Genomic DNA, 21589 nt, shown 5'->3' with positions numbered 1-21589 from the left:
CGCCCGGACTGGGAGCTCGTCGCGGGCTTTTTGCCCCAGCACGCTCGCGGCTTCGAGGTGTGTCTGTGAAGTGACCCAAGGGCGGTGCAAGGACGCAAAGATCGCCGGCCCAGCCGGCCGTCCTTCCTGGCTGGGGGCTCGTTGTTGCCTGAGCCCTGGGGCCACCAGATGGGGGGCGTTCAGGGACTGCTCCTCAGTTTGTTGTTGCGGAGAACGCTGGGCTCCCTCTGAGCCCACTGATCCCTGAACTCAGCCCTTCCGGGCGGGTCTGCACCCGGAGTCTTCTCTCCTCGCCACCTCCCTGTCCTTCGCGTCCCGCACCTCTGACGCCACGAAGTCATAAAAAAAAAAGAGCTGGAAATAGCAAGTTGTGTGGCTCGTTGGTCTGGGGGTATGATTCTCGCTTAGGGTGCGAGAGGTCCCGGGTTCAAATCCCGGACGAGCCCCAGGTTTTTACACTTAAGAAAAAGTGTTCCTCTTTCCCTAGAGATTTGGGAACTGACCCGTTACGTCAGCCTTTAGGCGTCAAAACCCGACACTGCAAGAGAGAATTAAAAGAAAACATCTAAAAGCCTCAAGCTAGTTCCTGATGCTTTTAAATTTTTAATTGGATTTCTGGGGGTCCAGAGAGTGCGGACAGCCCGGGGCAGGGCCCTCCGCCGAGGCTTCGGTCAGGTTCAGTTCAAGGCCAGAAGCGGAGGAAATCCGTGGGAGGCGACGCTCTCCCACAGTTACACACCTTTGAAGGTTCAAGTCCAGCAAATACGCCGGTGAGACTCAAACACCCCGCTGCTAAGCGTCCAGAAATTTATTGGCCGTGACTATGGAGCGGGGAGCGTGGGGTGACGGCACTTAGAGGCCCTCCTCCCCTTCCGTTCCTCCCTTTTCTTCCTCCTCCTCCTCCCTCCATTTCCTCGTCACCTCCACTGGGGCGTTCCCAGGTCTGCCCTGGTCCCTCTGCCCAGATCGGGAAAGGGTTCCGGGGACCGAATCCTGGGGTCCACGCCGTCAGGACAGGGGTCCTGTGCCCGACTCTTAACCCCTTTTTCGGCGGCTGGGGTCCAGGTGGGGTTTGGCTTTGACCCAATAGAAGTTTCCTTTCCTAGAGAGCTGCTTTCCGTAAAGGGCGAAGGGTCCCCGCTTTCCGGGCAGCGGTGGGCGGGGTCACCCCCACCCAGAGCCCACCGCAGGCCCCCGGGACAGCCTGTCGTGTTAGATTTCCTGGGGGAACCATCTCTGTCCCAAAGTGTTTTTTTTTTTTTAACTTTTATTTACTGGTTAAAAAAATATTAACAGCTTTAAAGAAATTACGAAGAAAAACACTCCCGAAGAGGCTCGTGGTTTCCAGTAACACGAATGGGCGGGGTTTGGAGGACAAACTCTCTAAAACCAACCGAAAATGTTGGTATTAAAAACAAACAAATTTAAAAGCAGTGGAAAGCTTCAGGAGAGTAAATTTAAACGGATGTGGAAAACCAGAAGGGTGCGTGGAGCCCCAAAGCTGCGGTCGCACCGAGGGCATTTGCCAGTTCCGGCAAACGTGATCGCCTCGCGCTCTGGGAGACGAAGGCGGAGCCCAGGACCTGCTCCTGGGTTCCCCCTCGAATCTGTGACCCCAAAAGAAGAGGATGCACAGAAATATACCTGTCCCGCCCCAACAGGCGCCAGCTGCTGCTGGGACTTCCTCCTTCTTCTGCCTTCCGCTAAAATGAAAATAATTTTAAATAAGAGCAGAGCATGTGCAGAGACCTCGAGCAACCGGAGGACCAAGCACACCCCAAGAACAAGGAGCCCGCGTCTCCTGCGTCCTGGTTCCTCTCGATGACGATCCCTTCCTCCCAGGCTGGTTTCTCTGCAGTCTCAGGGATGGCGGCTTCAGCCCCTTGCCCGCCGCTTCATCTTCTGCTCCTGTGGCCAGATTGCCAGGACAGGCGGGACAAAGATTAGAAGACACAACAATTAAATGCAAAATGTGCTCCCTGGGTCGGTCCTGGAATTTTTTTTTTTTAAGCCATAAAGGACGTTATTGGAGGAAACTCGAATATGGACTGTACGTTAGATAATCTTGTTGCACGAATGACAAAGGATAGATTTGGGGGTGTGGCGAGGGGAGTCTCTGAGGTCTCGGGAGCTCTCTTGGCGGGATGGGGAGAGCATCTTGAGCGGCTGCGGATTCTGCTGAATTTTTATCGTTGGATAAACTACAGGCCTCAGTGAATAAAGAAGGGTGGGTTGCAAGGAAAATTGCAACGGGTGTGTCCACGATACCGCGGACTTTGGATTTGGCTCCCAAGGGGAGGAATTTGGTCTGGCGCTCTGTGCACCCCCTCGCGCCCATGCCTGGAAAAGTGAGGTCCGGGGTAGAATCTTCCGGGCGCTCTCTGTCTCTGAGACGGTGGCCAAGCCCAGAGTTACGGCGTCCGGCCCCGGGCCGCGCGGAGCAGGAGGCTGCGGAGGAAGCTCTGATTTCTGTCTGCGGGTGAGTCTCGGAGGGTCCGGAGGGGTCGTCTCCCCATTGCACGCCGTGTAGGTCCCGCACCATCTTCCTCCCAGCCCTGCGCTCTGCCGGGTCTTGGGTTAAGCTGGGCCCCAGGAGGACCGAAAGTTTATCAAACATAGCTGGGCGGTCAGGCCCAATGCTCCACCGACTGATCCAGCCAGAGTCCCCCACTGCTCTCTGAATCCGTTCATCCCAAGGAGAATCCAGTGCGTTCCGGAGCCTAGGACCATTTCTGGAGGAAACAGACGAGCCAGACTCCGGGAAGCCCGCACTGGAGGAGCGGCAAGAACGCAGCGAGAGGAGAGCGCTGCGGGCGGCGAGGGCGCAGTCTCACAGGAGCTCGGCAGGGAGGGGCAGTTTGTTTTGTTCACGAGACTTGTGTTCCTGGAGACTTGAATAGAGGCTGGTACATGCGTTCCTGGAGAGTTGAATAGAGGCTGGTACATTGTAGGAACTCAGCCAAGTTTTGAGTAAATGCCCAAACCATTTCCTGGATTCCTTTCTAGCCACCAATGCTGAGTTATTCCGTCTTTTAATATTCTTAGCAGGGGACTTAGCAGCTGCCCCAGTGGCCTAATGGATAAGGCATTGGCCTCCTAAGCCAGGGATTGTGGGTTCGAGTCCCACCTGGGGTAATGTGAGGGCCATCATCTGTAAATGTATGGCCACGTTTTGGATTACAAACACAACCTCATAAAACAAACAAGATTTGCAGTTGGAACGGGAACTTTATGTAAAATTCAAAGATGAAGAATGCAAGTTAAAGTAATAGTGACGTGTTGACTTCCCTCCCAGCGAAAGAAAAGGGAATGTACTCATGCATCGTAATGGAAAAATGTGTGAATTCACAATCGGGATGCACAAGTCTTTGATCCTCCAATTCCACTTCTGTGAATCTGCCTCAGATATAAAAGTGCTGATGTATATACAGGGGTGTTTTATTGCAGCAGAGTTTGGTAAAAAATAAATAAAAGGTGAGACGAATGGCGGTCTATGGAGAGGAATTGAATACATTTTGCTTGGTTAATATTGTTCCACCTCAGAAAAGAATGCTCAGTCTCTCCCGGTTGACTTGGAAGATCCCACTTTGAGAGAGGTGTATGACCCAATTTTTATGAAACGGAGGGTAATTCCCGAGCCCCAGCTGTTTGTGCATGAATGCCCAAGAAAGAAATGGGTGTGAAAGGAGAAAAAAGAGACTAGCACAATGCAGAATTATGCAGGTCAAAGGGTAACCAGAAACTGTGAGAACACACATAGCACCTTTGATGTATGGGTGTGTAGGAACTGAATGGGTGCTAAGGGAGACCTGGAGTGACTTGGCCAAGGGTAACGTTGACTTGATCTGGGTTAGAATTGTGGGTGGTTTTCTGCTTGGATTTCTATTTCAATATAATTACTTCTGCGTTTTTATAGTTCCTCCAGGGTGAGAAAGGGCTTTGTTGGCGGAGTCTTGGTGTGATTCCAGGATTTGGGGTCTAGCAAACGCTGTCCTTGATTGCGTGTGACTCAATGAGCGCTCTGGTCACCGGAAGGCCCCGTGTCCTCGGAAACACCACACCAGCCAGGCTTTGGGAAGGGTATCCGGGGGGTCCAGGACTGCGCTTCTTGCTCAGAGTGCGCGGGGTCCGGGACCAATCTCAGACCAGCTGCCTCCAGTGCTTTTTTATTTTCTTTTTTTCCTTTTAATAACTAAAGAGGGCAGGGCGAGTATCCGAACAGGCGAGACAGAACTGCCCCTAAAAGACCCCTACCCCGGTTCGTGTGCTTGGTTAAACCGCAGGCATCGAGCCTGGTGAGGAAGGAGACAAAATGAAAAGCAGCAACTTCCTTTGATCCGGAGTCCAACTCCTTTTCTTCATCTGTCTTAAACACACATTTTGTTAACTCCTGTATCCCCAGTACCTGGCATACAGTAAGCGCTCAGTAAACACTTGAGTGAATGAATGACTCTATTATGCGAGTGGCCTTGGGTATGTTGGGGGCCCATGGGACCTAGAGCTTACGGAAAGACACACGCCCCCAGCCTGGGGGCACAGCCCTGCCGGGTGAGTTTCGTCGCTGAGCCCCTGCCTCGGGATCCAGGCTCGCGGAGTTCCTGCGCCACCTCTTGACCCGGAGCCCTGGGTCAAATCCCGCTCCGCTGTCGTGCGCTTCTTCTCCCGCCAGCAGTCGGTGGCGCTCCCACTTCATCCTCATGGTCTTGCCGAGTGGTGTATACACACTCTTTTCTGAGCATAAAGCGCGTTATTGTGTGCCCGGCTAGCTCAGTCGGCAGAGCATGAGACTCTTAATCTCAGGGTCGTGGGTTCGAGCCCCACGTTGGGCGCGTGCTTCCTTTTTTTCTCTCACCCCTAGGCTGCCGAGAGGGGTGAGAAAGCCAAGACTCTCCTTAAATACGTGCCCAGTAGGTGTATCTGAATGGAAGTTTTTAAGTTTAGCAAGACAGACAATATCCACAGTACTTCGTCATTTAAAAGAGAGAGGCAACCAGATATAATATGCCTCCTGAGGATCCACATGCTAGAGCAAGCAAACATTACATCTGTAATCAAAAATTTTCTAGTAACCTTATTAAAATTTTTAAAGTGAAGTTAATTTTAATAATATATTTTATTTTACTCAATTTACTCAATTACCCAGCTTGGGCCCTATATAAAATATAGGTCCTATATAATCCTATATAAAATATAGGATTGTGAGATATCTCTAGCAAAAAGGTTGTTGCTAATGATTATCCCCAATATTGCATCATTTCCAATGTTGCCAAGTCCTGAAGCAACAATTACATAACTCTGATGACAGGTCTTTATTATCAATGTTGGATCCAAAAGAGCCCAAGGAGGAGAAGGGACAATTACTCTTTGCTTGTCTCTGATGAGGCTCTCAGGGAATATGGCCCTAGTGGCCATGGAGGCTCCTGTAATGAGCTGGCCCTGTGATTCCCCCAAACATCCTTCCTGCACTGAGGGCTGAGTCCATGTGCTCCAGCCCCTTGTTCACGCAGACTTAGCCTGAAAATCCCAATGATGAGTCTCTCTCCCTCAGACTAATAATCTCTGGCCAAGTCTGGAAAAGTAAAGCAAGCCTGGAATTTCTGGTGACCGTGAAGACTGCCATTCTTCTCGGGTAAGAGTCAGATCAGTGGTACTTTGTCAATAACTGCGTGTTAAGGTGTAAAGCCTTATGGGGGCACTTCTCACTACGTCTTTCTTTTAAGCAGAGCCACAGAAACAGTTCTGAGGTCATGAGCAGTTTCTTGTGATTGCCCAGTCCTGAGCAGTATATGTCTTGTCTGTCTACGAGACCCTGAACTGTGGGGAAAACAAACTGGTCAAGTTTCTGCCCATATGTCTGGGTCATTTCCATTTTAATTTTACAAATTAGACTTAGGGAGCACAGAGGACATAGCTCAGAAGGGCTGGCTCAGAGGTCTGTAAAGTGGTCCGAAAATGTGAGTCCAGGAAGCAGCAGCAGCAATATTATCATTACCACCCTGGGAGCAGTTAGTGATTGACCATGGATATCATCCTCAGAGCAAACATGCTAAGAATATGCAACATGCTCAGATTAGAGGTGATGGAACTGAAAAATATTCTCTAAGGCATATTCTCTAAGTGATAGATGAGGCATTCTCTATCACTAAAGATATTGATGACATCAGTAACCCTATATTAGGGTACATGCTTACTATAAGTCAGTCTCTATGGTAACTATTTACACTTGTGTTCTCCAGTACTTATTATAAATATTAAAGTCTCTATTAATATTTTTATATCTGTAGTGTTTTATGACATTTGTTTTTTAAAAACACATGGTTATGGTAGACAGTTCAAACATACAAAGGATTTACAAACAAAACCACTGTCACAATCTCTCAATGCCCTTCCAGAGTGTTATGAGAGGTTCGGGGATTCGATCGGAGACGTAAAAGACACTTTCCACTCCAAACAAATGGACTGAAGGTATATTTTATTATATAGAGGATAGTAAAGGCGACAGTCTGCAAACAGATCCAAATAGGTCAAATATTAAGAGGGAAAAAACATCAGCCCGACTGGAAAGGGAAAGCACCCACATCGGCTGAAGAGAAATGACACAAGTCAACCAGAAAGAGAAACACCAGGTTGACCGAAAAGAGAACACATCAAATCAATTACTTCATATCAAATCAATTACTTCACATCAAATCAGTTACTCACAACATCCACGCCCCACTGCCGGGAGAGCCCTGTTAATCGACGCGGCTGGGCAAGGATCACACGTCCTGGGCAAGGTGTCCCTTCCACAGGTGGAACTCTCACCGGGGCTCAGTTTCCAGCAGTTTTTATACCATCAGTAATTTTCAGAGTAAGCAATTACAGAGTTTGCAGAGCAAGCATTTAGTGTTTCCATGCACAAATGGTTATCAGTGGCGTACGTGCACTGAGCCCCCTGGCTAACGTCCCAGCCCAGTAGTTGTGTATGTACATTGTTCTCTTTGGTTATGGTCTCAGCCCGGCACAGATGGCCAGTCCATTCCGGGCTACGACGCTCCAAGAGCCTTGAAATGTTACAACTTGCAACTCTCTCCATGGGAGAAAGGCCAGTTCCTGGGAAAAGGCCAGTTCCCATCACACAGAAAGCAGCTTTGTATTTCTTTTTGTGCTGGTGGCTGTAGGTCAATGGAGCGGCCAAACATGGCTGTACTCATGTCAAGACACAGAGGTACTGTACATGTGTAAGAAAACTGCATTCATTGTGAAAATGAATAAATGGAGGCACAAAACACATAGGGAACAACATTCTAATGCCTCACTTTGGTCACATGACCTTTCTTCTTGTAATCTTCTTAATTGCCCCATCTTAACCATCATTTTCCAGGCTTTTGAATTTTTGCTGCTTTGTCTGCGTCTGGCCCCAGGCTTTCAGGCCATGGGAGTGGCCAACCAGTCGAGTGTCTCCGAGGTCCTCCTCCTGGGGCTCTCCAAGCAGCCCCAGCAGCAGCAGCTCCTCTTCATGCTCTTCCTGAGCATGTACCTGGCCACGGTCCCAGGAAACCTGCTCATCCTCCTGGCCATCAGCATGGACTCCCGCCTGCACACTCCCATGTACTTCTTCCTCAGCAATCTGTCCTTCGTGGACATCTGCTTCTCCTCCACCACCGTCCCCAAGATGCTGGCCAACCACATACTGGGGAGTCAGACCATCTCCTTCTCCGGGTGTCTCACACAGATGTATTTTGTTTCATGTTTGTGGACATGGACAATTTCCTCCTGGCTGTGATGGCCTATGACCGCTTTGTTGCTGTATGCCACCCCTTACACTACTCAACAAAGATGACCCACCAGCTCTGTGCCCTGCTGGTTGCTGGGTCATGGGTCATTGCCAACTGGAATGTCCTATTGCATACCCTGCTGATGGCTCGACTCTCATTCTGTGCAGACAACGCCATCTCCCACTTCTTCTGTGATGTGACCCCCCTCCTGAAACTCTCCTGCTCTGACACACACCTCAATGAGATGATGATTCTGACTGAGGGTGCCCTGATCATGATCACCCCATTTGTTTGCATCCTGGCTTCATATATGCAGGTGACCTGTGCTGTCCTGAGAGTCCCATCCACACAGGGAAGATGGAAAGCTTTCTCTACCTGTGGCTCCCACCTGGACGTGGTTTCCCTCTTCTATGGCACTGTCATTGCTGTGTACTTCAACCCTTCATCCTCACACTCATCTGAGAAGGACACCACAGCTATTGTGATGTACACAGTGGTGACCCCCATGCTGAACCCTTTCATCTACAGCCTAAGGAACAGGGACTTGAAAAGAGTCCTTGGAAAAGTGATTGACAGAAGGAGGTTTTCTATCTAACGAGAGAATCAAAGCTGAATCTTATCCCCATGTAAATTTATTTTTTATCAGTTTGGTAAAATGTAGCAGCTGTTTTGTCAAAGACAGTCTGAAAACGAACATAATGATGTATGTGTTAGGGGCACAGAGAAGGCAATTGTTACTTATTTATTTGTGGACGTAATTCACCTGTAAACCTGTTGCATCTACCAAGTAATGAGACTTCTTTTTAATGACTTCTGTTTGGAAGGATACATGCTACACTATTTTTGAATATTAGAATCACCTGGAAGCTTTTACAATCCCCTGATGTCCAGGCCCCAACACTGGCCAAATAGATCAGAATCTCTAGGGGTGAGGCCCCAATGCCGAGATTTAAAAAATCTCAGATGATTCTACTGTGAAGTCAGGGTGGAGGATCACTAGTCTATCCTATTCTCCTTATATGTCCTCTGTCATGGTCAATCATAAAAGTTGGGTCACAAAAATGCTCACAAAATTAGTTTTGAAACTCAGACAAAAGAACAGCAGAGTAAAATATGAGGACTAAAGTGGGTAATAACATTTCAGGTGAGACTCAGAGGCCCGGGTGGGCATGGGGCCCAGAGCATCTAGGGATGAAGCAGCGCAGAATGGGAGAACCGTCTGTGAGCATCCTGATTGGCTGTCCGACCTTAGGGGGCGGGGTCAGCCGAGTAGTCTTTGATACAAGGGAAACAAAGCAACGTTTGCTCTTCTCTCTGCGTGGACCAACTGCTCCTGCTTTCTTCTCTGGCTAGTAACCCCTTCCACGTCTTCAAGAGGCCAGTCAAATGCCACCTCCTCCTCCATGATGCCTCCTGATTTTCTATTCTGGTTCTTGAGTTCCTTTTTTTTTTTTTTTTTTTGGTTTCCTCTTCCCCTCCACAAAGGCTTTCCACAGATAACCAGACCCTCCATGCCCAAATTCACATACTATTCATCTTGCACTCCAGTGTTTAGCACTGCTCCTAGACCAAAGGCAAGACTCAAATCCAGCTGAAAGAAAAAAAAATGAATGAATGAATATTGCCTTAACTTTTAATTTGGATATTCTTACTCAAGAAGGAATTTAAGAAATTTTCTCACTTAAAAAATGTCATCTTTGTTATTTGACAGGTAATACCTACACACTAGAGAATACCAAAAATTATAAAGAAGAAAATTAAAATAAGCTGTAATCTTGCTGCTCAAAGATAACTGCGGTTATACACTCATGAATATAGTTTTAGAAAAGTTGCTGCAAGCTTTCCATATAATTTTGTGTTCTAATTTTCCACTTCCTTCTTCCCATGTCAGTAAAATTATTAGAAATGTGATGTAATGGCTGCATATTTTATTCACTTATGGATGCAATATAATTTATCCATTCCCCAACTCTGAACAGTTTCAAGTGTTTCTGTACCATAAATAACGCAACTGCACACTTCCTGGTGTATAAATCTTTGTTTGTGTCCCTTAATGCCACAGGTAGCATTTCTGACCTATTTCTCCAGCTTGAAATAAAAATTAAGGTCATCATTCCTTTTTTTTTTTTCATTATTTCTGCCCCACCCAACCTGTCAATACTAGCAGGGGGTCTAGTACCTCCTTCTCGGTGTCAGTACACCCCAGAAGCTCGTTCAAAGGAGTCAGCCACGTCCCCCACCAGGTGGAGAGAGAGACCGGAAGTTGGACACACCCATGGGCATGATTGCGTTAGTTGCTAGCACACAGTGTAGCTCCTGAACCTTGATCTAGTTTGGTCTGCTGGAGCCCTGTCTGCTGCAGCATTGATGCTCGTGGCCCACATTCCTTTGGAGGCCACAGTAGGACCCATCTATGGCCTTAGGTCACAGCTATCTGAGCTCAAATTTACTTTATCCACCATTAAAGTCTGACTCTGAGCTATGGCAGTTACACCCACAGGGGCTTCCAGCTCCACTGTGTCAAACCAGCTCTGCCCATGAATACCTAACTCAGATTTACCCTTCTACCTTTGACATCCTCTTTGGATCCTTGGGGACTCTTTGTGTAGAGGGAAGTTCAATCAGGTTTGTTCTAAGGTATAGCTATATCTGTGAAATAGAATTCAAATAAGTGTATATGAAGATGGTAACATTTGGATACTTAATGTTTTTATTTATTGGTCGATCTGTAAAGTCTTATAATTAACATTTCAACTATTTTCTTTCTATATATTAATAGGTTTTACGTTTTGATTTGATGTTGGGTTATGGAGGGCATACAGGTCCATGAATGTTATACATACATTATGGATTGTATCTTTTAGTAACAGAAAGTTCTTTCTCCTCTTTAATCTTTTTTTCCTTTTAAAGCATACTTTGGTTAATGTTAATATCACTAGCTCTACTTCCGTTTGGCTTGTGTTGGCTCATTCTCTCAGACTTTCTGAAATAGTTGACTTAGATGAAGGGTTCTTTCCCTGTGTGTCAGGATCTTCTTCTTCTTCTTTTTTAAAGCTTCTAGAACATGAGAAAAAATTAGAGTACAACCCCACACCTGCAAAGAATAGTCAACAATGAATGCCTCCATCTTCCATTCACTGTTACAAACCAACCAACCAACCAACAAAACTTTATGAGTATAAAATTAATACAGGCTTGGTGGGAGACAATTCTCCATGGGTCTCTTGCTTTTCTGCACATTTTGTGAGCAGACACATTCACTGCTTTTGTTCTGGACCATATCTTCAAGGATGTTTGTATAACGAACAGCCTTAGAAGATAGAAATGGTGTGTCTTTCCAAAGCAAAGGGCAGGTTTTTCACTGTCCAGTATAATAAATATAAAATGTCTCCTGGGACAAGGTCATGCAGGCTTATTCCCAATTACAAAAGATTTGATTTCCTAAGCTTTGGTATCCTCCCCTCTAACACACCCACTGTGTATGCAGGTACCACGTGGCCTTATTCACATCATTCTGTGGGAACTGGGGCTTAGGGAACTAGTGTAAATGCTGATACTCTGGCTCCTGCAATTGCTGCGAGTAATAAAGTCCTTTGTCTCTGACCCAGGAGTCTCATGTTTTCTGCCACTCTCCATGAAACTGGCAGACCAGCTTGTTAACTTGCAAGTCGGGTAAAATCTCAGACTCGTCACAGTTCTCGACACTGCTTATTGAAGAAACTTTTTGTAAAATGCAGGAAGTTACCAAGAAGAAAGAAAAATATCTAAAAAGCCTGTATTCTAATTTGTGTGTGTGTGTGAGGAAGATGGTGCGGAGCTAACATCTATTGAAAATCTTCCTCTCTTTTTCCTTGAGGAAGATTGTCCCTGAGCTAACATCTGTGCCTATCTTCCTCTATTTTGTATGTGGTATGCCGCCACAGCATGACTTGATGAGTGTTATATAGGTCCGCGCAGCAAAGCTGAACTGTGAAGCCTGGGCTGCCAAAGTGGAGTGCGCAAATCCAACTACCACGCTGCTGGGCCGGCCCCTGAATATTTTTGGGTCCCACTTTTTCACCTAAAATTTAATTTACAGTGATACTCTGACAACAAGAACAGCTGAGCCATATTGGCTGACCAAGATACATATGCTTAACTACCAGGCTTTATTGCATTTATCATATTATAAAATATATTTGGAAAACCTCACTTAATATTTTCTTTAAAAAATAATTTTACAAAATATAGTTGATGCCATCTAGTTCTTTCCTTAATTTGTCTGTTTCATTGGCATTGTTTACCACTAGGTTCTTGTGGTAGAATGAATTGTGAATCTCAATCCTTCACTCCCTTGTAGTACAATTACATGTCCATGTCCTTTCCATGGCCTCCTGGCAGATGGAGTGCCCTGACCCTTGGCTTGGGGTTTGGTCGCATGAATTGCTTTGGGCAACGGGATGTCAGTGAAGATGACGTAAGGAAAGGCTTCAAATGGGCTTGCACAGTTGAGTTTGCTCTCCTTCACTCCAGTGCTCCACCAGGAGAACACGCTCTGGATGCCTGCTGCTCCACCAGCCTGAGACCCAGGAGGACACAAGAACAGCTGACGTGAGCCCAACCCAACCAACCCAAACCATCTGGTGCCAAGCCCAGATGTGCCACAGTCTGAAGCTCAATCAACCTGCAGACCAATGAATAGAAGGTTATTGCTTTTGTAAGCCACTGAGGTTGGGGAATTTTGTTACATACTATCACTATGATAATACATTACGATTTGTTTTATTTTGTTTGTTTGTTTTTTCTTTTTTTGAATCTTAGGTCTTGGTTTCTGAGACACCATTTTCTTCTTGTTCCTTGATTCTTTCCTGGTTACCACATTTACAGATCACGTTTGCTGGCTTGTATTCTTCTATCACCTCGTTATACGTTATTGCCCTCATGGGTTTTATTCTCAGATTTTTTTTGACTCTCTCTCCCTGGACAATCACATTCACTCTCATAGCCTCAAATAAATTTATGTATTTGTGTGTGTGTGTGTGTGAGGAGGACTAGCCCTGAGCTAACATCTGATGCCAATCCTCCCCTTTTTTCTTGAAGAAGATTGGCCCTGAGCTAACATCCGTAGCCGTCTTCCTCTACTTTATATGGGACCCCGCCACTGCATGGCTTAACAAGCGATGCCTCGGTGTGTGCCCGGGATCCGAACCTGCGAACCCCAGGCCGCCGCAGCTGAGCGCGAGCACCTAACCGATTGCACCACCGGGCCGGCCCCCTAAATTTATGTATTGATGACTTCTGAACCACGTGAAGCCAGACCCTCCCCTGGGCCACCAGCCCAAAACATCTGACTCTTGCCCCCCCCCCAGATGTCCTATCATACAATATGTGACTTTTTGTGTCTGTCTTCTTTCACTTAGCTTAGTGATTTTGAGGTCTATCCATGTATCAGGCTTCATTCCTTTTTATGACTGAATAATATTCCATTGTATATATAGACTACAATTTGTTTATCCATTCATCCATCGATGGACTCAATATTCTTTTAATGAAATCCTTTTCTGCTAAAATTAGCCACAATTCGTTTTTATTGTTTTCAACTAAGAACCCTGAGTGAAACATGCTGGAATGTAGGCGATCATCAGGAAAGGACTCGAACCCAGAACTGGAAAACAATGAAGCTTTTCTCCAGCTAATATCTTCTCCTCTCTGTGTGTTTGTTTCTTTAGCCCCTCTCCACTTCTCAGTCCATGGGTAGCAATGGGCAGACAGAAGAGAGTTGGATATATGCATTCCAGCCAAGCCACATAGTGTCATGGATTGGTTCTCCCTCAATCCCAGTTCCAAATACCCTGTTCCAACCAGCTATGGTGAAGGAGAGGGGATGTGGTATAAACGCGGTGGCTTGGGCCCCACTGTCACTATGTGGGTTAGGGGGTTCCATTAGGAAAAAATGGTAAACAGTGTGAGTTGGACAGACATCCCAAAAGGTATCTGCCCTGGAGTTTGTAAATCACAGCATGCTGAGTTCTCCTGGAGACAACTTCCCTTAGAGTCAGGCTATCCTGTATCCTAGATGTGTTCATGGATTGAGCTCAGCTCTGTAATGTGCTCTCAACATTCCCATCTGCAAAATGGGGATGATTAGGCATCACTAATCTTCTCTGAAGATACAAGACATAAGAAAGAAAGGGCTATACAGAAAATACAGGAACAGCCCCAGGTCGGAAGAAAGCAAGTGAGGAGAATAAGGATTTCATAACTGAATTTCCACATCTACAGGAACAACCCCAGACCACCTCGGTCCCAGGGTTGAGGTCCAAGGGAATTAGATAATAGATAATATTAAATAACATTCTTTGTCATCATTGTTTGGTCCAAAGGGGCCAAAAGGAGGTAAGACAATTATTCTTTTCTTGTCTTTAATGAGGCTCTCAGGGAATCTCATCCAAGTGGTTGTGAAGCTCATCTAAATGCCTGTTCTGTGATTGCCCTGAACATCTTTCTTGCACAGAGGACCAAGAACATAAACCCCTGCTCCTAGCTCAACTGGTACTTGCCTATGTTTCCAAGACATTCCAATCCCCACAATGAACAGAAGCATTGACTGGTTATGCAGAGGTGAAGAACACTTGATAGCAATAGCAGCAACTTCCCCCAGGTAAGAGTACAGCAGTGGAGACATTGATATCTATTAAGATGTGAAATTCTTTTAGGAACATCCTCCACTACATCTTCCAGACACAGGAAGTCAATAGTAGGAATCCTGAATCCATTGGATGTCACTCGATATGAACCCAGCAATAATCAACAATTTCTCTTGTCTGTTTATGAGCTACGGAGGAGTTGGGTGGGGAGGGAAAGAGCTGAGAGATACATATACTCATAGAGTCTGGCTGTGTAGATGCCTGTCTGTTTTGTAGTGTTAATGTGTGTTTTTCAATACAAAATAAGAATCAGTGAGCCCAGTAGAAAAAACATCAGAACTGAGTGCTGGAAATTGGGAGTGTAGGTGGGATGGGCACATCCCATCTCAGCAACTCAATGAACTGATTGCAAACGTGATCCTGCCTGGAGCGTTATTTTGTCACATATCTGTCAGACCTCCCCTTGCATGTACATCCATGATGTCCAACTCCTGAACCCCTCCACTTGGATGTCTTCACACCCAACATTTGCTAAATGGAACACATCATCTCCCGACTGCCACCATCAGCACCACAATCCACCCCAACAAGCACAAACATACAATCTACTGTACTTCTCTCCTGCCTGCATTGCCTCTCTCAGTTAATGGTACCACTATGCTGCTACCCCCCCTACATTCTCCCTAATCCCACATATCCAATCAGTCACAAAGTGCTCTGCATTCCACCTCCCTATCATTCCCAATATTATTACCTACTGCAGTGAGTAGAATGTGTCTCCCACCTAAAAAAAACCCACAGGTGTGTTTAAGTCCTAACACCCAGTATCTGTAAATATGACCTTATTTGGGAGTAGGGTCTTTATAGATGTAATCAAGTTAAGATGAGGTCATACAGGATTAGAGTGGGCCCTACTCCAATGACTGGTGTCCTTATAAGAAGAGGGAAGTTTGGACATAGCTACACGGAGAGAGAACACCACGTGAAGAGACAGAGACACAGAAGACACTCAGGGAGAAGGTCATGTGAAGGTGGTGGCAGAGACCGGAGTGCTACATCTACAAGCCTCCCTAAGGATTGCTGGCACTAAACAATCCTAAGTGATGGAACACTATGGGTTGCTGGCAGCTATAGAAGCTAGAAAAGAGGCATGGAACAGATTCTCCTGCCGAGCCTCCAGAAGGAATCAACTCTGTCAACACCTTGATTTTGGACATCTAGCCTCCAGAACTGTGAGAGAATAATTTTTTGTTGTTTAAAGCCACCTAGTTTAAGGTACTTTGCTATGGCAGCCCTAGGAAACTAATACACCATCCCAATAGAAGTACTTGCCTTATCCTTCTCATATGCCCCATACAACCTTCTACTACAGTTGTTTGCATTCTCGTTGGGTCTCTCACCATGAGTATATAAGGCCCTTGAAATAAGGAATAGGTCATTATTCACATTTGTACACTCAGTGTTAGGCACTGAGTCTGGGTTCATGTAAAGTGCATGTTTCATGAATAATGAATAAATAGAAGTTGGTACCCTGAGGGAATTATTTTGTGCTTTTCTCTCTAACCTCCCTACCCAACTAGGCTGTATCTCCATAAGTACAGGGACCCAGTTTTCCAACAGTACCTGGGATGTAGTAGTTGCTCAACAATTATTATTTACCTGAATAAATGATTATATGAATTAATCAATATGGGGAAGTCACTGAAGAGGACGATGAAAAATTTCCTGAAGGAATTAATGGTCTTAGCTGAGCTCTCTGCCACCCTGTCACAGCTTCCAAGCCATATCGAAGCCTGATATGTACATTTTAATGTATTTTTTAATAGTTAATTTTTTCCAGAACATTTAAAGTAGTTGAAAAGTTAAAAAGTAGGTACATTAAAACTCACATTGTTTTGAATCCAATATTTTATTTATATCAAAATCCGAATATTTAAACGTTTTACTTTCCTAGCGACAAAAATTCCCTCCTTGACCAAACGCTAGTCAGGCCCCTCCCTCTTCTCGACTAGGCTCAACTTTGGCCTAAAAGACTTGAACTAATACTAACAAAGCATTTAATATCTGAAGGCCACATCCCTGGGTTGGCTCAAGCCCCTCTTAAAACGCCTGCCTCAGAAAAATCAAGGCTGTCAAAAGAATTTACTCTTTGTTCCAGGAACACCTGAAGATAGGGCCCTTTGTCTCTGTCTCCATGGAGGGTAGGAGCCTAACCTCCATCAGCGCTAGTTAGCAAACCCAGATGGGTTTCACACGGACCAACCCCCTCTCCCACTTATTGTAATGTTTCACTTCCCTGACTGCTCAAGTCCCAGCCATCCCCCTCCTATTCTCTCATTCTTCCTTTAAAACGCCCAGTCACCTCTACAGAAATTGGAATGGCACTCAGCTCCTTCCCCTACTGTCAGTAGTTACTGAAAAAAATCGGTTTTCACCACTTTAACTTATGCCCAGCTGTGTTTATCTTTGACACTAGCTTCAATGGAAGCAAACATCAATAATATTTTCAAAATCTACTTCCTTGTCTTTTTATTTTTTATTGTTGGGAAGACTAGCCCTCAGCTAACATTCGTTGCCAATCCTCCCCTTTTTTGCTGAAGAAGATTGGCCCTGGGCTAACATCCGTGCCCATCTTCCTCTCCTTTATATGGGACACCGCCACAGCACGGCTTGACAAACGGTGCGTTGCTCCACCCTGCGATCTGAACCTGTGAACCCTGGGCCACGGAAGCAGAGCATGCAAACTTAGCCACTATGCCACCCGGCAGGTCCCTCTTTGTCTTTCTTGGTTTCAACTGAGAGAATTGCCATATTGGACAATTTATCTTGACCAAGTGAAGGTCTTACATAATATTAAATTAACTTCCATCTTACTGATCTTGTCTTCAAAATTTCGATATGTTGTTCAAAGAATTTTTGCGTTAATTTTGCCTTTTAAAACACATTGCGGGCCGGACCCGTGGCTTAGCGGTTAAGTGCGTGCGCTCCGCTGCTGGCGGCCTGGGCTGGGATCCAGGGCGTGCACCGAGGCACCGCTTGTCGGGCCATGCTGAGGCTGCGTCCCACATACAGCAACTGGAAGGATGTGCAACTACGACGTACAACTATCCACTGGGGCTTTGGGGGGGAAAATAAATAAATAAAATTGAAAAAAATAAAAATAAAAAAATAAAACACATTGCATTGAAATATTATTTATCTTGATTACTAAGGTTTCTGGGCCCCCTTATGTTTTGCACTTCCACCCCACGCCCCACCCCCACCCGCATCCGGAGTCTCCCAGCACCGCAGAATCTCCCCAGGTCGGTCTGCCACGCGCAGGCGCAGCGAGTGAGGCGCAGACCCGGCGGTACCTCTTCCCGGAAGCGCTGCACCCACCCTCGAACGGGACCAATCAGAGGCTGCGTCTCCTGGCTCTCCTTGCCCCACCCTTTGCAGGTCCTTCTTCAATCCTTCAATACTAGGGGACCATTTTCCTCGCCGCGTGCTCCTGGTCGTTAGATAGGAGGGAGCGGGGCATCAGCCCTGCGCAGTCTCCCAGAGAAGTGCGGCGCCGTCTTTCACCGGAAGTACCGCGGGCTGTGAGCCCCAGCGTGGAGCGGAGGTTCTGCGTTGCGGGAAGTGGCTCTGTCTCTTTTAGCCCAAAGTGACATAAAGATGGCACTCGGGTTGGTGCCCGCCAACCTGGGCAACTGGCGGGTCCCATGAGCCTTCCACATTCCACCTGGTCCCAGTTCTTTAGGTTTCTGCCCCATCTGTCTGCCCTTCTCGGTTAGGATGGGTCACGAGATGATCTTGAATATCTCCTACTTCCACGGGCTGGGACTGTTGGAGGTCAAGATCTAACTTCTAATCTGGATATCCCTTCAAGAGGCGAGGTTGGCTGGAGAGCCAGCAGCGCATGAACAGGTGTTGGTGGCTCGGACCTTATCAGAGTAAGGGCTCCTCTTACTCCAAGGCTAAGCTCTTGCTACTTAATATGATCCGAGGACCAGGCATTGCCTGGGTGATTGTTAGAAATGCGTAATCTCAGGCTCCATCCCAAATTTCCTGAGCCAGACTCTTCACTTTAACAACATCCCTGGGTGATTTCTGTGCACGTTAAAGTTTGAAAATCGCTGCTTTTAGCTCCCCTAGATTTCTGGTCTACGAGGCAATGTTGATGTATGTGTTTGGTTCTGCAGATGGTGGCCTATACTGCAAACCTAAAGGAGATGTTAAGGTTTGAGCTTTGTGAGTGAGACTCAGATCTTTATGACATCTTTGGTATCACTTACCACTTAATCAAGACGATATAACAAAATTGATGATGTGCGACAATATAGGTGGCAAACCTATGGTGAGCATGGGTATCTGGGAATGTGCAGAAGCACTCGGGAAAGGGAAACTAGTGTACACAATGAGGCCCTTCATCAACCTGAGTTTGAAAGACTGATAGGATGTGTATTAGGCGTGAATGGATCTATTCATCAACTTGGTATCCCACAAACATCGTTTCTAACCAAGAAACTCACTTTATAATAAAAGGAATGTGGTAGCCAGTTGCCAAGTGGGCCCCCCATGATCGTAGTCCGGTATAGTCCCTTCCCACGTTGAATTGGGTTGACTTGGTGTCTTAATTCATTCAGGCTGCTATAACAAGATACCATAGACTGGGTGGCTTATGAAAAACAAACTTATTTTTCACAGTTTTGGAGGCTGGAAAGTCCAAGATCAAGATGCTGGCGCATTTGGTGTCTGGTGAGATCTCACTTCCTGGTTCATGGATGGCAATCTTCAGTGTAACCTCACATGATGGAAGGGACAAGAGAGCTTTCTCAGGCCTCTATTATAAGGGTACTAATCCTTCATGACCTAATCATCTCCCAAAGCCTCACTTCCTGATACCATTACCTTGGGGGTTAGGATTTCAACATATGAATTTTGTGGGGGCACAGACATTCAGTCCATAGCACTGTGTAAGCAATAGGATGTTGTGGAAATGATGGTGCGTGACTTCTGGAGCTCTGTCATAAAAGATATTGTGGCTGCCATTTTGATCTCTTGAATCACTTGCTCTGGGGGAAACCAGCTATTCTATTGCAAGGACATATCAAGTTAGCTTTCGAAGAAGTCCATGTGAGGAACTGAAGCTTCCTGCCACTAGCAATGTGAGTGAGCCATCTTGGAAGCCCATCCTCCAGCCACAGTCAAGCATTCAGATGACTGAGCCCCTGCTGACAGCTTAACTGCAATCTCATGAGAAGCCGTGATCCAGAACCATTTAACCAAACCTGTCCCACAGAAACTGCGTGAGGTAAATGTTTACCGTTTTAAGTTGCTAAGTTTGGGGCTAATTTGTTACGTGACCATAGATAACTAACATAAGGGAGAAGGCTGGTGTCCATGGGATTCATCGGTATTTACTTCTCACCATCACCAGGAGAAGTTGACCTTATGGAATAGAGAAATGGTGTTTTAAAGACTCAGTTTTGGCACCAGTTGAGGTTACCCTGTGAGGTTAGGGTGCTGTTTTACAGGACACAGTGTAAGTTTCATACCAGTGGACAATATACGCTGAACTGTTTCCCAACCAGTTATTTATGGGGCAAGGACACAAGAGTTAGAAATGGGCATGTCCTTTTGTAATACAATGATCTCCTTTCAAAATTTTGCCTCTTTTATCAGCAAAACTGGGCTCTGAAGAGACTTCTTGCTGGCCAATTTGGGCTCCTGGATAATCTGACTGAAAAGAAGACTCTAAAATTGTTATGACTTTGACTATCAATAGAAAATAGTTTTGCTGCTACACAATGGTAGCAGAGAGGATTATGAATGGAAAGATCTCCTTGAGAGGATTCTGGAATTGCCACATCCAGTGATGCCAGTTAATGGAAGGCTAGGACCATCTTATATGGGCAAAATCATAAGCAGGTCAAATCTTTCAGACATGAAATTTTAGGTTATTATATCAGATTTTAAAAACCTTGGACAGTTGAGATGCTGACTAAAGACAAAGGGAAAAGGAATTAGATTGTGGATAAGGAAAATTATTAATATCAACTAAGGGTTCATGGCCACCTGTGGACATGAAGACTACATCATCCAGTCATATTTTCCTCCTTCCTTTGTTACATATATATTTATGTATTTTAGCTGGCTAGCTCTCTTCTTCTTTTCTCTTCTTTTATCCCTCTGTTTTACATACATGTCGCATATGTGGTTATTGGTTAGCTTTCAAGTTTGATTCAGAAGTTATAGAATGTCATAATGGGATCATGATTGAGATCCTTGTTGTGGACCTGGATACAGTAACTGATGGGATTTTGTGTTGTTCCCGTATTGTGAGAAGGGTAGTTGCATTATGTTAGGCTAGAGAATATCTCTTCTCCTGAAGGGTAAATTGGTAGGAGGGATGTGTGTTATTGTTGTGTAACTGGAGGGTGGGTTCTAGTGAGCATTTATCATGGTTTTTGGCTTCCAAACTTCTGTGACCCCTTCCAAATCTTAGGTAATCCACAACCTCATCATTCTGGTTGGGAAAAAATTCCCGGTTCTTCCTAGTCACAGGAAACCCTGAATAACTTATCTCCCAGTCCCTCTTGCAACTAAGATGTGGTCATATGACTACCCATCAGATATCCTGACTCAATCTTTGACATAAAGAAGGCAAAACCAGGAGGACTTTTTCTAGCAGTGGCAGCCATTGCAGCAAGATGGGATCCCAGGGCAACAGTGCTACTGGTGGCATCTCATGTCAATGATAACTGTGTCAAAACCATGAACTATAACATTCATGCTTGGAGGCAGCAGGAACATTGTTTTGCTAATCAAACCAGTTCTGTGGCATGATCTGGGGCCATTGTAGCTGGTGCGTGAACTTCTGAGCCTGGTTCTCCAGCTGCTCAGTGTTTTTGAAAGGCATCCATTTTCAACTTAAAAAGCAAATTTGCCTGTTATTTCATCTCAAAATAGATTTATTCGGGAATAGCCAAAAGAATTGCAACTGGGGACGTGCGTGCTTGGCAGACCATAGGAAGAAAGGAGGGAGCTGCTTTTATAGCGAAAAAGTGGGAGTGGGAGGAGGCTGTTCTAAATGAAAGTCCTTTGGGGGAAAGTAGCAATTTAGAACAGCTATGGCTTCTCAGTGGCTAAGTTGTTGCCTCATGGGGAGAGAAGTCTTCCTTCAGTAGTAAAGTAGTTTTACTTCCTGTCCAAGATGCAAAC

At 45.7% G+C, this 21589-nt stretch overlaps 1 protein-coding gene and 3 non-coding genes across 4 annotated transcripts; all 4 read left to right on the top strand.

The window, feature by feature from the left end:
• The first annotated feature begins 374 nt into the window (after positions 1–374).
• TRNAP-AGG (transfer RNA proline (anticodon AGG)) lies at positions 375–446 on the top strand. Its single transcript has one exon. It is a non-coding gene; the product is annotated as a tRNA-Pro (tRNA).
• Positions 447–3062: 2616 nt separating this feature from the next.
• Positions 3063–3135, top strand: TRNAR-CCU (transfer RNA arginine (anticodon CCU)). The gene has a single exon. It is a non-coding gene; the product is annotated as a tRNA-Arg (tRNA).
• A 1621-nt stretch (positions 3136–4756) lies between these two features.
• TRNAK-CUU (transfer RNA lysine (anticodon CUU)) lies at positions 4757–4829 on the top strand. Its single transcript has one exon. It is a non-coding gene; the product is annotated as a tRNA-Lys (tRNA).
• Positions 4830–7414: 2585 nt separating this feature from the next.
• On the top strand, positions 7415–8352 carry LOC131422979 (olfactory receptor 1F1). Its single transcript, XM_058570595.1, is given in 2 exon segments — positions 7415–7721; positions 7724–8352. Coding segments are annotated over 2 exon segments (936 nt in total).
• The last annotated feature ends 13237 nt before the right edge of the window (positions 8353–21589 follow it).

This window comes from Diceros bicornis, chromosome 26 (genome assembly GCF_020826845.1).
Source record: "Diceros bicornis minor isolate mBicDic1 chromosome 26, mDicBic1.mat.cur, whole genome shotgun sequence".
Taxonomy (NCBI): domain Eukaryota; kingdom Metazoa; phylum Chordata; class Mammalia; order Perissodactyla; family Rhinocerotidae; genus Diceros; species Diceros bicornis.
This window is presented reverse-complemented; position numbering and strand designations above follow the sequence as displayed.